Below are 17,166 nucleotides of genomic sequence, written 5' to 3'. Positions count from 1 at the left end.
CCCAGCGGCCATTTTTTTATACGACTTTAGGTATTTGACCTGTCTCTCTAATGTTAAGCGAAGAGGTCTACAATGCTACATGCTTGCCTAGAACAAACCTATTCGCTCTAACTGAATGACCCTCAAGTTATAGTTGGATGAAAATAAATTCCGTTCTGCGCGCTATGTGACCTAACCACTGCTGCTTCAACTTGCCAAAAAAGTAATACACTGTTCGATGGTAGAAATAGATGCCGCGGTGGAAATGATGTTTAGCAATTATTCACGAAATTTAACTAAAAAAACAGACTAACATATGACATTTGTTTTGATTGTAACCTACGAAAGACATGCAGATCACTTTGTCAGAACTCATCGGCATATTTACCATCACGTTTGTTTTAAAACGGGTCAAGTAGTAGACGGCAACAGCCCTAAAGAAATACTGTACAAAGTACTCCATTCAGTAGCAAAAGCGAACAGGTTTGTAACTTGGTTCGTCCTAGTTTGTAAAATCGTGTATGGCATTTTTGTAAAGCCCTATTTTAGAATATCAATCTTCAAGTAATTTTGCCTTCTTGATAATAACTTTCCTAATAATTACTCCAATGTACAAATCATTTCTCCACAATTCTATCAAATATTTTGTCGGGCGCCGAATCATTTGTTTTATTTACATATATTTAATTACAGGGGTACATATAATAAATATGTAAATACTATTATTATACGCAGTGATTGGTTATAAGTATAAAAGCGGCACAGCCCGTTCTCAATGAATTAATTTATGGTATAATTATTAGTAATATTTATTAATAATTTGTATTAGAATTTTAAAATGATTTTCTTTACTATACAATCAACACATTATTACAGATAGTAAATCTATCTTTGCGAATTTTGCATTGCCCGAAGAAATTGACATGTCTCAATCCCAAAAAAAAAAATAATGTAACGATGCCAGAGTGAGAGAATATATGATTACACGAAATGATTAGAAGAAGATGTGCTTAAAATCTTTTTGCTTATCAATGAACTATACGTTCACCCCTATAAAGGTTTGATAAAATAACTAATCAATCTGTAAATGTAGGAAGACTTAGAACTCTGTAATTCGGGTTATGCAGACGATGTATTATAACACATATATTCAAATAATGCAACGTAAGTTACCTCGTGTCGCTTTATGAAGTTACACCAAAGTACAAGGGCTGTAATTAAAGTAAAAATAACTTTTAACTGCGCGTCGACTTAACCCAACCGGCTCGTCGGGCGTCCGCTCTAAGTTTAATGTCAGCTGGAACGTCCGTCGCTCATACGTCGGCTTAACTGTGAATTTCTAAACTCAAGTCATTCTTATAGACGGGTTAGATCAGTGATTCCCAAAGTAGTCTATATCGACCCCTAGAAGTCTATGACAACCTGCAAGGGGTCTACGTCAGCGAAAAAAAATTTGGGGGTCCATGAAATGAATATGGGGGTCCACGATAGTGGATCTCAACACATAAACTGATAGTACCTATTTACTTACATCATACTATCTTATAATATCAATACATTTACATTATTTATAAATAATAATATAAATAAACAGACTGGACATCATTAGCCGAGGAGATTTAAGATTAACCCTTACAAAATTGACGCCAAATGTTGATAATTTATATATAAACTTCATTACAGTTAGAAATTTACAGGAAATCAATATCAGGTAAGTAGGGGGTCTACCCAACACGGAAAAACATGGCAAGGGGTCTACGACTTAAAAAAGTTTGGGGAACTCTGGGTTAGATTAGATAATCCGTAGTGTTTGATAGACAGTTTTTTTTTATTTGACATACCGTGCTGATCACGTGGCATATTGAAGTTTTCTCTGGTTTTGTGGGTCAGGGCAGAGCACTTAGCCTCTGTTAAGATAGCCAAGTGCGAGGGTGAACTTCGTATGAATCTCAGCAACAAGAAGAGGTCGTATAGAAGGAAGTAATAGATGATTACGATAGGTTTGCAATCATGTTATTCGTATGTATAAATGGTAGGATGATATAAACGTTTATTTATTTGATTATTCACATAGGATCATTTAAATAGAGCACTGGTGTGCAACATGAGAAGAGATCCAGAAGTGACTAATTTACTAAAACAGTCATTAAATTTAAGCTACGAGGGTACCTAACTCGCTCTGATCTGAGCAGTGTCCATAATAAACTCGGATGAAGCCAAAAAATTTTTGTGGTTTCTTTTACAATATCTTTATTACAATAACATTAGAGCAATCCATTCCTTAACTCTATAATCGCTTATATTACTTTATTCTTCACGTTATAATAGGAGTTTTTGTAATATATCGTGAGATTACTGGATCTACGATAATCAAAATCACCGATGTAACTTGAAATATTGCTTATTTAAAGTAGCAGTGGGGGGACGGGACATCTCCCACGCAATCGATGGCTGTGGAGACCGAAGTGTTCTCGAGTGGTGAACACTAGGGGGACAAGGTTCCTGGAAGTCGCTGGATGGGAACAGCATAACACCGATCATCGTGGCGATCTCTTTCCTAGCAATAGGTGTCTATCTGCTGAAAAGAAGAAGAAAGACTAATTTACCTTTTTAAATTATCATGGTGCACCATCAGGAAATGAAGTTGTTCCACCATTGAAGTATCATTTTACAATTTACTCGACTTTTGATGTAACCTGATCTGTCGCGTATCAAAAACTGCCATATGTTATCGAAGCCTTATGAATTATTCCATTGTATTCCACACGGTTTAGGGTAAAGGAGTTATACAACCAAGTAGGTTACTGGAAAATTGACACGCGATCTAAATCAGAACGATTACGTTTCGGACAACCTCGTTTTTTTAATCAAACTTGAACATGTCGAGTAAGGCTTTTTGTTATATATTAGTCATAATTATTGGGTGAATGGCCCACTCATTGTTTAGCCTGACTTCCTTGTGAATATTAATTTTTTTTTGGTTGAATCAGAATTTGTGCGTCTGAGTCACTGTAAGACGTGATTTTTGTTCTTGCTAACCATAATGATGTTTTAGAATTATAAACACTATATGTACCATTGTGGTAATCTACAATCTCGAAGGTCTTCATTCGGTAAAACTGAGTTTGTTCGACTTTAAGCGTTTAGATTATATGTTACTGATCCACACAGTTTGGATATGGAACAATCTGCCGGCTTCGTTATTTCCAGAGAATTATAACCCAGGTTTCTTAAAGGTTAGAGTGAACAGTTACTTACTAATAAATGGTCGGGTAAGACCAATGGATGTAAAATATTTAAGAATATATACAAAATTACTGCAGATGAATAATATATTAGTTGTAGAATTTAATAAAATGTAAGATACAAAAGTCAAAACACAAAAGTAGGAAATAATTATGTGATACTTTGAGAATGGAGAAGAAGGATTAAAGGCAATGTTTGAATGACAATAATGCTTATGAAGTGAAAGATTTTATAATGGATGAAAGAAAGAAGAAGTATGAAAGATACTGTGAAGGAAGAAAGAGGACAAATGCTTATAAAAAATTATTTAAAAATCTTTTTAATCGAAATTGTAACGTCCTTGTCCTACACCAAACAGAGAGAACGAATATATATAAAAAACAGGTACCTACTGAGTCTGCGTAGTTCATTTTCGGGTTAATATTCGCCAAGTAATTCTCGAACATATAAAAGATTTCATAAGCTATTCATAACATGAAAGGTTGTAAGGTCCACACAATATGAACAAAGATGAAAATAATTACAAAAAAAAAATCATAGTCCACATCCGCACATGGCCGCCCGCTTATACTCGGGGCACAAAAACGTCCAGGTGTACTGCCGGCGCACAAAGGGCACATCTGTCGCGCTCTTCCGATGCAGTGGGGTGCGAATAGACGCGACTCTTCAATGACGCGTTTTAAGAATTACTATTCTATTCGTTCTATAGTGATGTTCACACATCTATCGACATATATATATATAATCTTCTAAAACAATAGTAAATATAAAAAATACATTAATATAAAGAAACTACATAACATTACTGTGGTATTTTGACATGTCATATGTCATTGTATTGATTTATAATAAAATTTTACTCGTCGAAAGAACTTTACAACAAACTTTAAATGTCGTTACTTTGTTTTCAGCAAAGCTTTATTGTTTCATTGTAATATCAGAAAAGGTGTCTAACAAAATTTTAGGAGGAACAAGTTTTAGGATCAACAAATAGACAAACAAATGTAATCTGAATATCCTTAATTGAGACAGGATGTTAGCGTCTTTTGAAGTCCCAGATGCATGCAGGCATAGTTTCTTCTGATTTATATACTAAAATCAGAAATTATTTGTAAAAAAGGACATCGGACACGATCAGTATGTATTCCTTTAAATATGGAATTGATTAAATATATTTTTATTGTTTTATTGTAAGACCAGAAAAGTATAACATAATGGAGTACTAAAAACCTAACCGGAGATAAAAGCGTCGTTGGATTTTCCTTAACCACTTCTCCCATTAGTATCCTTTTGTGTAGTGGTGATAATCCGATGACATCTAGAGATCGAGTAAATGATCAACAGTCCTCTCTCGGATATCCTTGAATTATGTTAAATGTGTATTGAAAGATAGTCCAATATCCTTTATAGGGGGTCCATGGGATTAGTCACTCTAAGAAGCGTTGGCTCCAGTGTGAGCATGGTGGTTTGGACTATCAGGCAAAAACACTCTACCCGTAAAAACTATGAAGACTACAAAGCCATGTAACGTATATATGAAACGCCTTAACAAATATCTTTTCGTCACAAAAATAAAAACCTTTCGTGTATCAACGTATTTTAATGGAAGTAAACATCTGTTGTAAAACACTTCCGTTACAGCCAATAGATGCATGACAAGGTAAAACCCTACCCAAAAGATATCATTGGGAGATATACCATAACCGCCACGCTTGGCAGGCTGTTTAGTGATCACGGTGTGGAATTATGGTACGCAGAGGACGCTGCTGCCCATCCTCTGGAGACTCATAAATAGCAGTCCTATATAATTAATGCACTATATAATATGACATTATACGGATTTCGATAATCGAACCCGCGATCTACGATCGCAAGATCTACTCTTGTACAATACTCGGCTTTATATGTTGCATATCGACTTTTGGAAAGAGACAATCGGCTAATTTCGGCTTCGTATAGCGTTATCTCTGTCGCACGAAATACAAATAGTCCGGTATCTATAAGGAGCTGTTAAAACAAGTGTCATCTCCTTCTTTTGATAATTATTTTTGTTTTTTGTATTAAATACACCAATTTTTCTATAAGTCGAGGCTTTAAGTTGGGGTAAAATTAAAAAAAATATGTTCACATAATGTTTACGTATTTAATTATTTAGGAAAATTACAATTATATATAGTAAACACCACTACACCTATTGTGAAAATAAGACCTTGTAATAAAAATAAAAAAAGATTCTAATTCTCAGTTAATTCCATTTCATTGTCTGTGCTCTCAAAGAGATCAGTATCACTAAACTTAAAACATAAATATATAATAAGTGCGCATAGGTAATACGATATATGCTTTCATTTTGTTCAAAAGGATCCGTAATCCTACACAAATCACTATAAGGATCCACCCAAAGAATTATTAAAGTTTAAAATTGGAAGTCCCCTCTATTTACTGGTGACGAAAATAGATACCACTTAAGAAACAGTCATGGGGTTCGGTGAGACTAATTGTGGTGTAGATCTACCATAGATATATGCATAGAAATAAAACACTTAGGTTATAAATGTATTTACCACTAACTTTTTAATTTTGTCTAAAAAAATTGTTATTAGTAATAAGGTCTATTCTACATTATAACCTTCATCTAAGCCTTTCACTATATGTGATTCTATTCTCTTTTCATCCGGATGCTGTTGCAAGTGTCTTAAAATTTTGTAGTTGTACGTTTAACTTTTGTTATAGTGTTTTAAATTTTATTGACGCACTTGATGTGTTTGAAATTTTGCTGCTAGCCGATTAAGGCTTTGTGCAGCTCCATCGAAATTGAGTCCGCAGAAACAGGAGGTCCGCGGACTATTATTGATGGGTTATCTAGAATATTCTATTATTTTGTAATAGTTACATCTACTTAGACGGTTTTAAGATTAGTGGCGAACGGCGGGGTGACATAAATAATGCTATCTTTTGAAGTCTACAGATGATACGGATACAAATCCTGAAATATTAACGTATTGTATATATATATATATATATATATGTATACACAGTATGTTGACTCAGTCGTCGGTCGGTTTTACCAATGTGACACGTACATTGCCACTTTAGACTAGTAATTCTTAGAGCTACGTCTGTCATTTTAATTTTTTGGTGGATCGTTCGTTGTTCATAGCCCTCTCCGTTGCTCTCTGGGTAAACTTAAGCCTTATTGTAAGGACCATAATAAAAGACCAAAAGCCATCACTAGTATTGGGGTGTTTCGAACGAGATGTTAGTTTTTTATGTTCACAACTTATTAATTATATAAAAAAGAAAAGAACTTAGAAGCAAAAAGATACATAAAATATGTTATTTGCGACTTACATAAATAAACTAGTACTCTGATTATATTTACATGTTGTAAGCTGTGTACACATCGCCGAGTTGAGTTTCACTTGTTTGGTAATTTGTCGGTGGGGCAAGCTCTTTCACTGAGCCGTGTCGAAGAGAAAAATGTCGTAAGAGAAAGTGTTGTAGGAGACTAGTTTTTTTATTTGAATATTAAATCAGATGGTAAATCCACTCGGCTAAAGTACGTGATTCAACTGAGTTAATTATATGTGGTTGAGCAAGTAAAATTTAAATTAAAATGTTTATGTATATAAAATATGAATATATTATTATTGCATCGCATGTATGTCAATTATATATTTGATAGCTATAACTTAGAAGTCTTCAAGTCAAGAGAGAATAGAAACATGCTTGCCTAGAAGATTCGAGGTAAGCGTGAACCATCGAAGACCTCGTCATCGCTTTTAAAAAATGTATTCAAAAAATATATACACTCGATTTTTTCAAGCACCAAAAACTATAACTGTATATATAGAAAAATTATGTGTGTAAAAAATAAACAAAACACTTCAAAAAGCAAACTGTGTCGCCGTTCATTTCGACCCCTGATGACGTCATAAACAACCCCTAAAGTTCAGACATATTATCATCAAAACACCCTAACGACACAAATATGAATTAAAAAAAAAGCCTTTTGGAACATTCTAGCAAGTCATTTTAACCGCTGCCATTTCTTCTCGAATGTTTTGCTTTAATTCACAAAGTGTTGTCGGAGTGTTACAGAAGACAGAGATGGATATATAAAAATCTAGAAATTGTGGTAGGCATGCAATGTCAACCCTCTTCGAAATGGCTGATCTTGGGAGCATTTGTCTTACGAACATCGAACGTTCTACTGAAACCAGTTGTTCTCATTAAGCTTGAAGCTTTGGTTGCGAGAAGTTATTTAAAAAACAAAAGTGATCTTTATTGTCATCATCAATGTAATCTTATATCACATTGGACACAAATAATCATATCTCTTATTACGTTGTTGATTTAAAAGCTCGCACACGAAGCGTTAGTACCGAGAATGGAATGCAACAATGAACAGTTCACACAAACAGGAGCTCGGGTATCGCGTGCTCCGCGCTGTTGCCTACCGTGGTGGTCTTGTCGGTGTGGTCCAGTGTGTTAATACGCCATATCTAATAATATATCATATACTTAATAAAAGGAAATAGAGCTATTCAGAATTGTCAACAATTGTGGAAACTACATAATCCTACGCCAAAAATATTATTCAATATCAGGTGCTAATAGTCATTACAAATCATATTGTATTGTACATAGAATATCTGTCAATATTTAATGTATCGGTAAAGAACTCGTGGAGCGTCCTTTGTACTCCTTTGACCCTGCGGTGAACCAGACTCTCGCGCATTTGATCACCAGCTGTCACGTATTTGGTGGGGAGCATATGGACTGGTTCGGTTGCAGGAGAGAATAGAGGAGGGAAATAAGAAAAAACACTGTCAAGCTTTTAAAGGATGAAGAAAGGTGCCAAACCTTCTTGGAGTATTGTAAAAAGATAATAATAAAGTAATTAAAAGCAACAGATCCTAGTCGGGTAAAATTAGAAGGAGAAAAGAATCTGTGATTGTATGTGATTTCGAATTTAACAAAGTAAAAAGAATAATATTAATTAAAATATAAATAAATAGATAAAATTTAAAAAATGTAAAAGTAATACTGTGGAAGTGAAGGCGAAGTAAGGAAGGTGACGTAAGAAAGGAAAATAAACTATGGAAAGGAATGGAGGAGAATGTGCCGAAAAGAAAGATGTGTAGATGATAATGTAAAGGCTAAAGGATGATGCAAATAAAAAATTCGGTGAACAATTTATTGAAAGCATAATGTCTGCACATCTAATACAGGGATATGTACAAAGAAAAAAAAAATGCTTGTTGGATGCCTAGTCATTCTGACGCTACCGGCAGTAAATTTGTTTTAAAAAAAATTTCACGCCAAAAAATAAATTTATTCAGATTCATATTTAAATTGCCGAACAAACACTTTAAAATTCGAAGCATGCCAAATATATATGTTTGCTTAGCACTCAAGCCTGTTGACGCGTGGGTAGGCGCGCCGCTAGGTGGACAGATGAATTAGTCAAGGTCCCGGAAGTTTCTTGATTCGGAGCAAGATATGTCATCACGGCGATCTTTGGTGAAGGCCTGTAACTCGCAGCGGGCGTCTATCAGATGATGACGATGATGAAGCGCTCTTAAAACACACAGAATCGTCCGATTTTTTATCCTAATTTTTTGTTAATATTTTAATACACTAAATAATGCTTTGTTATTAAGTGGCATCATTAATTATACTCTTAAAACCTGATGAAAACAGGTATGTAATATTTTCAAAGACTAATATAATTAACTTTAATTGTTTCACGTTTTTAGACTTCAAAGGGTTATGCATTAAACAAAGTAATAAAATGAACGGATGGATTCTTTTGTACTTTTTTTGGTTTTTTATTATAAAAACGTGTGCATTTTATATATTATAATTTAATTCGTCGTACTTTTAAAAAAATGCTTATGATGATAAAATGGAGTTTGCATTGACGTGAAAGATATATATTATGAAGAAAAATCTACAAATATAAAGATTAAATGCCCTTATAGTATTAGTCGGATCCGATAGTACCAGCGCATGGAGTACATGCGCTGGTACTATCAGATCCGACTATTGTCTCACGGTCCCTCTATAAACTTGTCAGGACTTCAAAAGTTATGTCCGCTTTGTACATACACTTGAAAGGCAAGTGGATAATCACATTCAGTGAACTTTAGTTGTTTTCGTGGGAAGTTAGACTAATTGGTATTTAATGGAATCAGGCGTTACCTTTTGGGAAGTCCATCCTAAGTAAGAAAAGGACCAATATTTAGCCACTTCCGCACATGCAATGGTAGTCGTTACACAACTGCCACCGTCAATTCACTTACACGTGTTGAGTGATTTGACGGTGGCAGTTGTGTAATTCGCATTGTTTGCCGTATACGCATTTATCAGTGGGCTGGCGGGCGGTGCACTTTGTTGCACGACTACCACTGCATGTGCCGAAGTGGCTAAATATTGGTCCTTTTCTTACTTAGACTAATTGGGTTTATAGGTAAGTAAGCTAAGTAAATCTAGCAGTCTAAAGACCATCGTCATAAGGAAAACTTCTTTTGAAAGCAAATTAGTTTATACTTTATTATAGATGCTAGATAGTATATAAATAGTTGCATAACAGTAAAGAAAAAAGAACAACGCGGTCTTATCATACTAGGCAGTTTCATACAAACATATTATGAAAACAGAGTAGAAGTATAAATAACGGGTAGTTAAGATGTTTAACAGACAAGACATACATATATAAAAACATACATTTATATATAGCATGTAAACTTATAATAATGGTACATAATTATATATATAATAATGAACAAAAACATCTGACTCTGATCGCACTGGTTTCAGAAAGAATAAAAAACAGAGAAAGAAAAAAATAAATAAAGGGTAAATAATCATTTGTCTAGTAAATATTATGGAAGGTTAGTAAGGAATCCTCCCTGATTTTGTGGAATATCACCATGTGGAATATACCATCATATTAACGTTTATAAGAGAACACGTGATGTCTGACATCAACTGCTATTCTTTCTTCTTATTTCTTTTAAAATTATTAATGCAAAGGAAATATTTCCCATAATAAATTGATTATTGTTTAGGAAGGTACTAATGTAGGTTTCCAATACATCGACATGTTACATCAAGAGGTCAAGGTACCCGTTACCGCATTCTCCGTTCTACCGCAAGATTTAATTGAATCCGACGTATGAGGAAACTCTCATATTTACTATCGACCAAAGTTCCGCAATAGTGTCGCTTGGTCTGGATTTACATAACTATAATAACATTGTAATCTGTATTGTTCAGGGTTTACTAAACCACGGGCCGCGTATGTAATATTAAAGAGAATATATGCGGGTCGCAAAATTATTAGTAATTGTATAAATATAATGGTACTCGTATTTAGTTTAAAATATCTGTTCCATAAAAGACTCTTCTGTAACCTCTGCCATTAAATGTAATTGTTGCTGAGTCATTGATGTTTTAATACTGATTTACGAGTCATTCATTAATGATATTAAATGATTTTTGTTTATTACATCGGTAAAATTAGCTTTAATGAATAAAGTTGTAAGTATTGGACGAACGAAAGTAATTGTCATAGTCCAGCGAATTAGCAATGGTTGAAATGGCAGTCGTCACGTAACATTGTGTGCAGAAGTGATGCTGTGGTCATCTATGGTCATCCATGGCCTAAAGGCTATGGTGTGGAGATCCCAGACGGGGAACCCGCAGTAAATATCTCCACCCGGAATGTGACGTGCAGGCCGCTTCATTCATTTCTTCTTCTTAGTGCCATCTTCTTCCGAAGCTCTGCGACCACTAGGACAATCTTAATTTTTGATATAACGGCTCTCAAGATTAAACAGACGCTCTTTCTAAATCACTGACGTAAGTTTTTCAGCCTGGATATTTTTCTTCTGCCAACACTTTGTTTTCCGTGAATCTTATTATGATGATAATTTGGATTCTGTTAGAGGTTTATGTTCATCGGTGACAGTCTTACGAAATTATTATGGCGATGAGGTAACAAAACAGCTTATTAATGTAAAAATATTTTTTTCCAGACGCACAAGTTATACGCATTGAGATACTGGGGCTGCGAGCTGCTGTGCCTGATCAACATCATCCTCCAACTGTGGATGATGGACAGCTTCTTTAACGGGGAGTTCCTCTCGTACGGCACCCGGGTGCTAGGGTACAGTGAGGTGCCTCAGGAGCAGAGGTAGGTTTCGTGGATATGATTTATATAGTTCAAATTTAAATTCTTCAAAATCTACCATCAAACATTAGTGCTTAAGTGTGCAAATACTACCAAACATCTCTCGTCCAATATCCTTAGAGGCCTAAGATAAAGATTTGCGACCAATGTCTGTTACCAGTGACGACTTTCGACTCTGAATCGGTCTTTCATTTTGGACCTATTTGACTAGTTACCTTTGCTCAACAATCCATGGAGATATAGCCTTCTTCATAGTTAAGATTTGTTAAGCTCTGAATTTATCTACCAGAACGAATCGTATATAAGGAGATCCGTTGATGAACGAAAGTATCCGAGATAGCCCAGCGAAGTGTCAGTGACCTGGTTATGTAGCGCGTGGTACAGATGATAGGTGGGGCTTTAAGATGATGGAGATTACGGACCTGAAAGAATATCATACCCACATGGTGGTCAGAATAAAAGATTGAAGGTACGCTCACGTATGGATATAAGAAATACGACTTAATTCTTAGTCAAATCACTGTCTTTCTCATATAAAAAATAACAACAAAAGCAAGGCTTTCGCATTACGGTGATTAATACGGTTCTCTTTTATCAATGCAATAGTCATCATCAATATTGCAGCTGACGTCTAATACATCCACGTCTGAACATAAGTCTCCCTTTAGAGATTTCCTATCGGAAACGATCTGCGTCCAGTGTCTTTTGAAGACCTCAAAGTCATTTGTCCCACTTGTGGGTGGATGTAATACATTAATTATATATAATAGTATTGTACGTGAATAAACGATTAGTTTGACTTGTTTAAAATGAACATGAACCTAAGATAAATGTGCGCTAGCAGACATATCGATGGAAACGTTTGTAAGAAAGTGTAATTGTTCTCATATTCTTCTACCTAACTGATGCCAATATACTATTAAATTGATATAAATACTCATTGTTATCCAAGTTAAAAAGTAATACATTACTAGTGATTGTATTGTTTGCCAGAACAAAGTCCAATGGGTTGTTTCATTTAAGAGACCACAGTCCTCGACCTCTAAGTAAAGGCAGTTCTTTCGTAACAGCATTATAGCTAAGTCACAGTTGTCTCTGATCAGTATTAGTTAAGATTTTACACCTAAGTATTATTTATTTGCAATAAATAGTATATTTAATGTGACGTGCGGTTTTAACTTTTAAGACTTCTTTCTGACTTCCTGATGAATTTTTCAGTGTCTTTATAAAGTGTTATACATTTTAAAAGAAAGTTCTACATTTTCAGATACGATCCTATGATATACGTGTTCCCGCGCGTCACTAAGTGCACCTTCCACAAGTTCGGCGCCTCCGGCAGCATCCAGACGCACGACAGCCTCTGCATCCTGCCGCTCAATATCGTCAACGAGAAGACCTATATCTTCATCTGGTTCTGGTATATCATCCTCGCGGTCGTCCTCTCTCTGCTCGTCATATACAGGTGAGTTGGCTTTTTAATGGTTTGTTATTCTCATAGGCCTCTTTCAAATTTCAGCTGGTTCCTGTTGAGCCCCTGTAGGTAAATTTCTACTATATTCACAATCATCCACAAATAAAAAAAAAATATATTTTTATAATACTTTTTTAAATTATTCACACAAGTAAAATTTACTTAAATTCTTAAAATATTATCTGCCTATATCGATAGGTAAAGTCAATCTATTATAGTTCTTCCTTATAATCGAAATCAGATATATGTTCGTGGACCTCTATTTTTTTGTGACGCCAACGCATACCGGAGACGAGTGTTCCGTAACCACATTGGGTTTCTTTTTTTTTCAACGTTTATAGGCAAAGCATGTGATCTTTGTCACGCCTGATGTTAAGCCTTGACCAGGTCTACTATGGTATATGTTTGCTTAGGAGAAAGATGAATAGTCATTCTTGTCTTGAAGACTCCTAAGTTATGATTGGCGTGAAAAGCAGACAAAGAGTTGAACGATGTAAAATTAGAGATAGTTTGAAATAAATACTTAATAATAGGAAATTAGAGTAGACTAGAAAATAATGTTAAAGAAGTAGAGGATAGCCAAGAATCGGTCAGGTTAGGTAAAAAAGTAAGCAATAGAATAAATATTAATGTAAACAAAAATCAAACCAAATTATTAACCGTGTATCATAAAAAGTTTGTCAGGTGAGACATGAGAAAAAAAAAAGTTATTATCGTCTGTCTAAGTTATAGTAGGACCATCTTAAGCACCTTGAGGACTAATAACTACCCTTTATAAGTACTTTTGTCTTTTCCTTACTATGGTTGTCTGTAAGAGATTGCCTTGTGTGATAAGACCGCCCATTGTACTTTTCTGTATATTATTGTATCTGTATATTATGTATCTTATCGTGTACAGTAAAGAATATTAAATAAATAAAAATAATTCATAGTTGTCACTCATATGTGTCATGAGTACAATACCGGATGAGAATAATTTGACATTCAAATTAAATTCTTCTACCTAAAGCTACCAAATTGGAACCGTCACTAGAGCATCTGGGAGCTCACATCAAACTTGGGCGGTTTTTTTTTATTCATTTTCATAATTATCCTTAAAAATCAGATTCGTATATCCGGTTCTTTAGCGTTTCTCGGCTATCGTTTATTTCACTTCCTAATAATGTTTTCATGCTGAAAAGAGATTTCGATCCGCTCAATTGACGGCTATCTGCAAAAATTTGTCGTCGACATTGCAGATTTGATTTCAGAATGACTCATGAACTGATGATGAAAGATAGAACTGAGTTTGTCCGGTTATCAGCCTTAATCAAATTAAAACATTCTTTATTCGAATGACATAGAATGTCGGCATTGTTAAATTAAATACTAGGCCTTATTCGTTAAACACTAAATCAATACTGTTTGAAAATCAGATTAAATCAGTAAAAGTATGATAAAGTAAACTGAAGTAAGGTAATGGGATACCTCGATAATGTTGGAGTAAGTTAGTGGAGAGGGCTATGCTCGGGATTTCTCTTTGAGATAGGTTTAGAAATGTGAAGATTGGTAGACTTAACATTTTCAGCAATAAGGTAAAATAAAATTACTTGAAATAACCTACGAAAGCTCTTTCAATTGAACTATAACAGGTTAAGGTATTATTTATAAAAAAGGGTTATCTAAACTGGGACACGCCTTTGGTATTGAACGTGAATGGCAAGCCTTAGTTCTTATCTACATAAATAGTTTATGTTTGCACAAAGAAATGTCAGCGACAAAGGCCCGCTGATACTGAGCGCTTTGGAATGTTTATTGAAATTAGATAAGCTTTCGACGTGTAGACAATTCTTTATTTATAATTAATTAATTGGATGCTTGTTTCACAAATGGCCGACATGAGTATAAGATAAATAAACGTGTAAAAAGAACGGTGCTATTTTAAGAAAGAAAACCTTAGTGAGAGAATTCAAAAGAATTTGTATAAACAATTGGACGTGTCCTGTACGAATTTAATAAATCTGGAGCGGTGTATTGATACGTTGAGGCAGTTGCATAATTGTCAATATATTTAAAGATCAGATGTCATCCAATCAGCGAATAGATACCTACTGCAAGGCATAGCTCTCCCGAAGAGATATCTGTGGTAAGATATACCATTATCGACAACGAGACAGGTAGACGCGTCGTGAGTAAGCTCCTCACAAGGTAGGGTTTTAAGATAAGATATTGAATGATAATTTGTAATGTAATAATGTGTAATGATACCCGGCAGGCTGGTGATAATCTTCGTGCCGTCGGTGCGACCGCGGCTACTGCACGCGCGCTCCCGCACCATCGCCATGGAGACGGCGGCCTTGCTCTCCCGCCGCACGGACGTGGGTGACTGGTGGCTGCTCTACATGCTCGCCAGGAACATGGATCCCATCATATATAGGTGAGTGCTGGAGACTTCATTACTAGAATAACGCAGTCCCTATACGCTGGTTCGATCAGGTTAAGACCACGCCGAAGACTAGCAGATATGACGTAACATAGTACGCCAGAAACTATAAATAAGGGAGGTATACGACCCAGAGAGGAGGTGGAAAGAAAGATCGATGCTGCTGGAAAGAGGATAAGGTTACGGGAAGTTGCGGGAAGTCGCGGGAAGTCGCGGGAAGTCGCTGGATGCGGGAAGCGCAGGACTGGTCATCGTTGCAATCTTTAGAGAAAGCCTATGCCTTGCAGAGGGCGTTCATAGGTTAAAAAGAAGAAGCAAAACCTGTATAACAAATATTGTGTATTTGTTTCTTACCTTGATATTAATCGACAGGTAAATAAATGCATCTGAAGCTACTGGAGTGCAACAAATACAAAATACAGGAACCCATTCTTATCCTAAAAGTCTCCCGGTGGCCATTTTCGGGGTTGACTAGGTTAGCTAAACGAAAACAAAGTTTCATTAAAAATACAGTCACAAATAACCAGGGTTTCGCTAGTTGGAGAATTTAGTTTAAACAGTAAAAGAACTTAAACAGTGATCAAAATCAGATAAAGGTATTCATCGTCATCACCATTATACCAGCTTATAGACGTCTACTGCGAGGTATAGGCCTCTCCCAATGATCGCCGCGATGTCATCGATATACTTAGTTAGTTACTTACGCCAAATCTATCCAAATAAGACATAGTTCCCCTAAATTTAATCATTTGTTGGTTTCAGAGAGTTAATAGCGGAGCTGGTGAAACGAATGGGCGAGAAGAGTGGACCGCGCGCGTGACGATCGCTCCCGCTTCAGCCCTCCGATCCGCCCATCGCCACGGTGGGCGTCTGACCAATGGGCACCACCATCATCGCCTCCATGCTTATACATAGTGCCACTCGCCTATACACGTGGCCACTCTGTGGGCACACAGATGTAATGAAAAGTGATTTTATATAGATATGTTATTAATTTTCATCTTTACTGCCATTGCTTTAAAGATTTAATTACATTGACGAGCTGAAATGGCCTCTTGCATATACTCGTGTTAGCATTTAAGTTTACAAGCGTAAGATTTACTTTTGTGTACAAAGTATGCTGATAGGAAGTTTAATTAATTAAAAAAACGATTTTCGATTTTACTTTACGATTTTTATATTTCGCATTCGATTTGCAAAGGACTAAGCATTTAATCGAAAAAGACTCTAAGTAAGAAATATTGTCGACTTTATTTACTTACGATTAAAGTTCATTTTATGAAATAAAAACGAAAGCTGACATATATTAGTTTTTATGAATTATATTTATTTTATACAGCATAGTAAAAAAATAATAATCGATTTCATATAATTCTGATCCCGTGCTACTTTTAAACAGTCTTATAAAGCTTCCATGTTACTGCTATTCCAACAATGTCTTCTTTTTGATATAAATATGTCTGTAAAAATAGTAGGGTGTCCATAAAATACTAGAACGAAATGGACTGTCTTTTTTGTGACGGTTTTCAACAGCTCACTTATGCATATATTATAAAGTTTTTATTTATAATACATATCTGACTTACAGTTAATTTTTACGATTTTTTTCAGATATATAGTATTAACTATATTGCATTTTGTAAAATTTTGACTTATTTTATGAATGAAATTTAAGCTTGGTTAAATATATTCCAACGAACTAAACTCTTTTGTATATCAATATGCCTTATATGTTAGCTATAAGTATATTTTTAAGCGTGATAGAAGGACGTATAACAGACAAATGTCAAAAATATTCCTAATTCATTTGCCATAAGGTCTAATATTGTTTATAGTTGATTATGTATT

General features: G+C 35.1%; 1 protein-coding gene across 2 annotated transcripts in view; it reads left to right on the top strand.

Moving 5' to 3' along the window:
* Positions 1 to 16,539, top strand: part of ogre (optic ganglion reduced) — a 69,738-nt gene extending 53,199 nt beyond the window's left edge. The window contains exons 5-8 of one of the 2 annotated variants that reach the window (XM_068772420.1): positions 11,271 to 11,428; positions 12,693 to 12,887; positions 15,151 to 15,312; positions 16,081 to 16,539. In XM_068772420.1, the coding sequence (XP_068628521.1) occupies positions 11,271 to 11,428; positions 12,693 to 12,887; positions 15,151 to 15,312; positions 16,081 to 16,138 (573 nt within the window). In that variant the 3' untranslated portion in view covers positions 16,139 to 16,539. Of the gene's footprint in view, positions 1 to 11,270; positions 11,429 to 12,692; positions 12,888 to 15,150; positions 15,317 to 16,080 lie in introns of those variants that run through there. The other variant, XM_068772422.1, reaches the window with a different exon arrangement.
* The last annotated feature ends 627 nt before the right edge of the window (positions 16,540 to 17,166 follow it).

This window comes from Battus philenor, unplaced genomic scaffold (genome assembly GCF_028537555.1).
Source record: "Battus philenor isolate CCGP_79_NKW_IND1 unplaced genomic scaffold, ilBatPhil1.0.hap1 SCAF_5, whole genome shotgun sequence".
Taxonomy (NCBI): Eukaryota; Metazoa; Arthropoda; class Insecta; order Lepidoptera; family Papilionidae; genus Battus; species Battus philenor.
The sequence above is the reverse complement of the archived record's forward strand: the minus strand, read 5'-3'. Positions and strand labels throughout refer to the sequence as shown.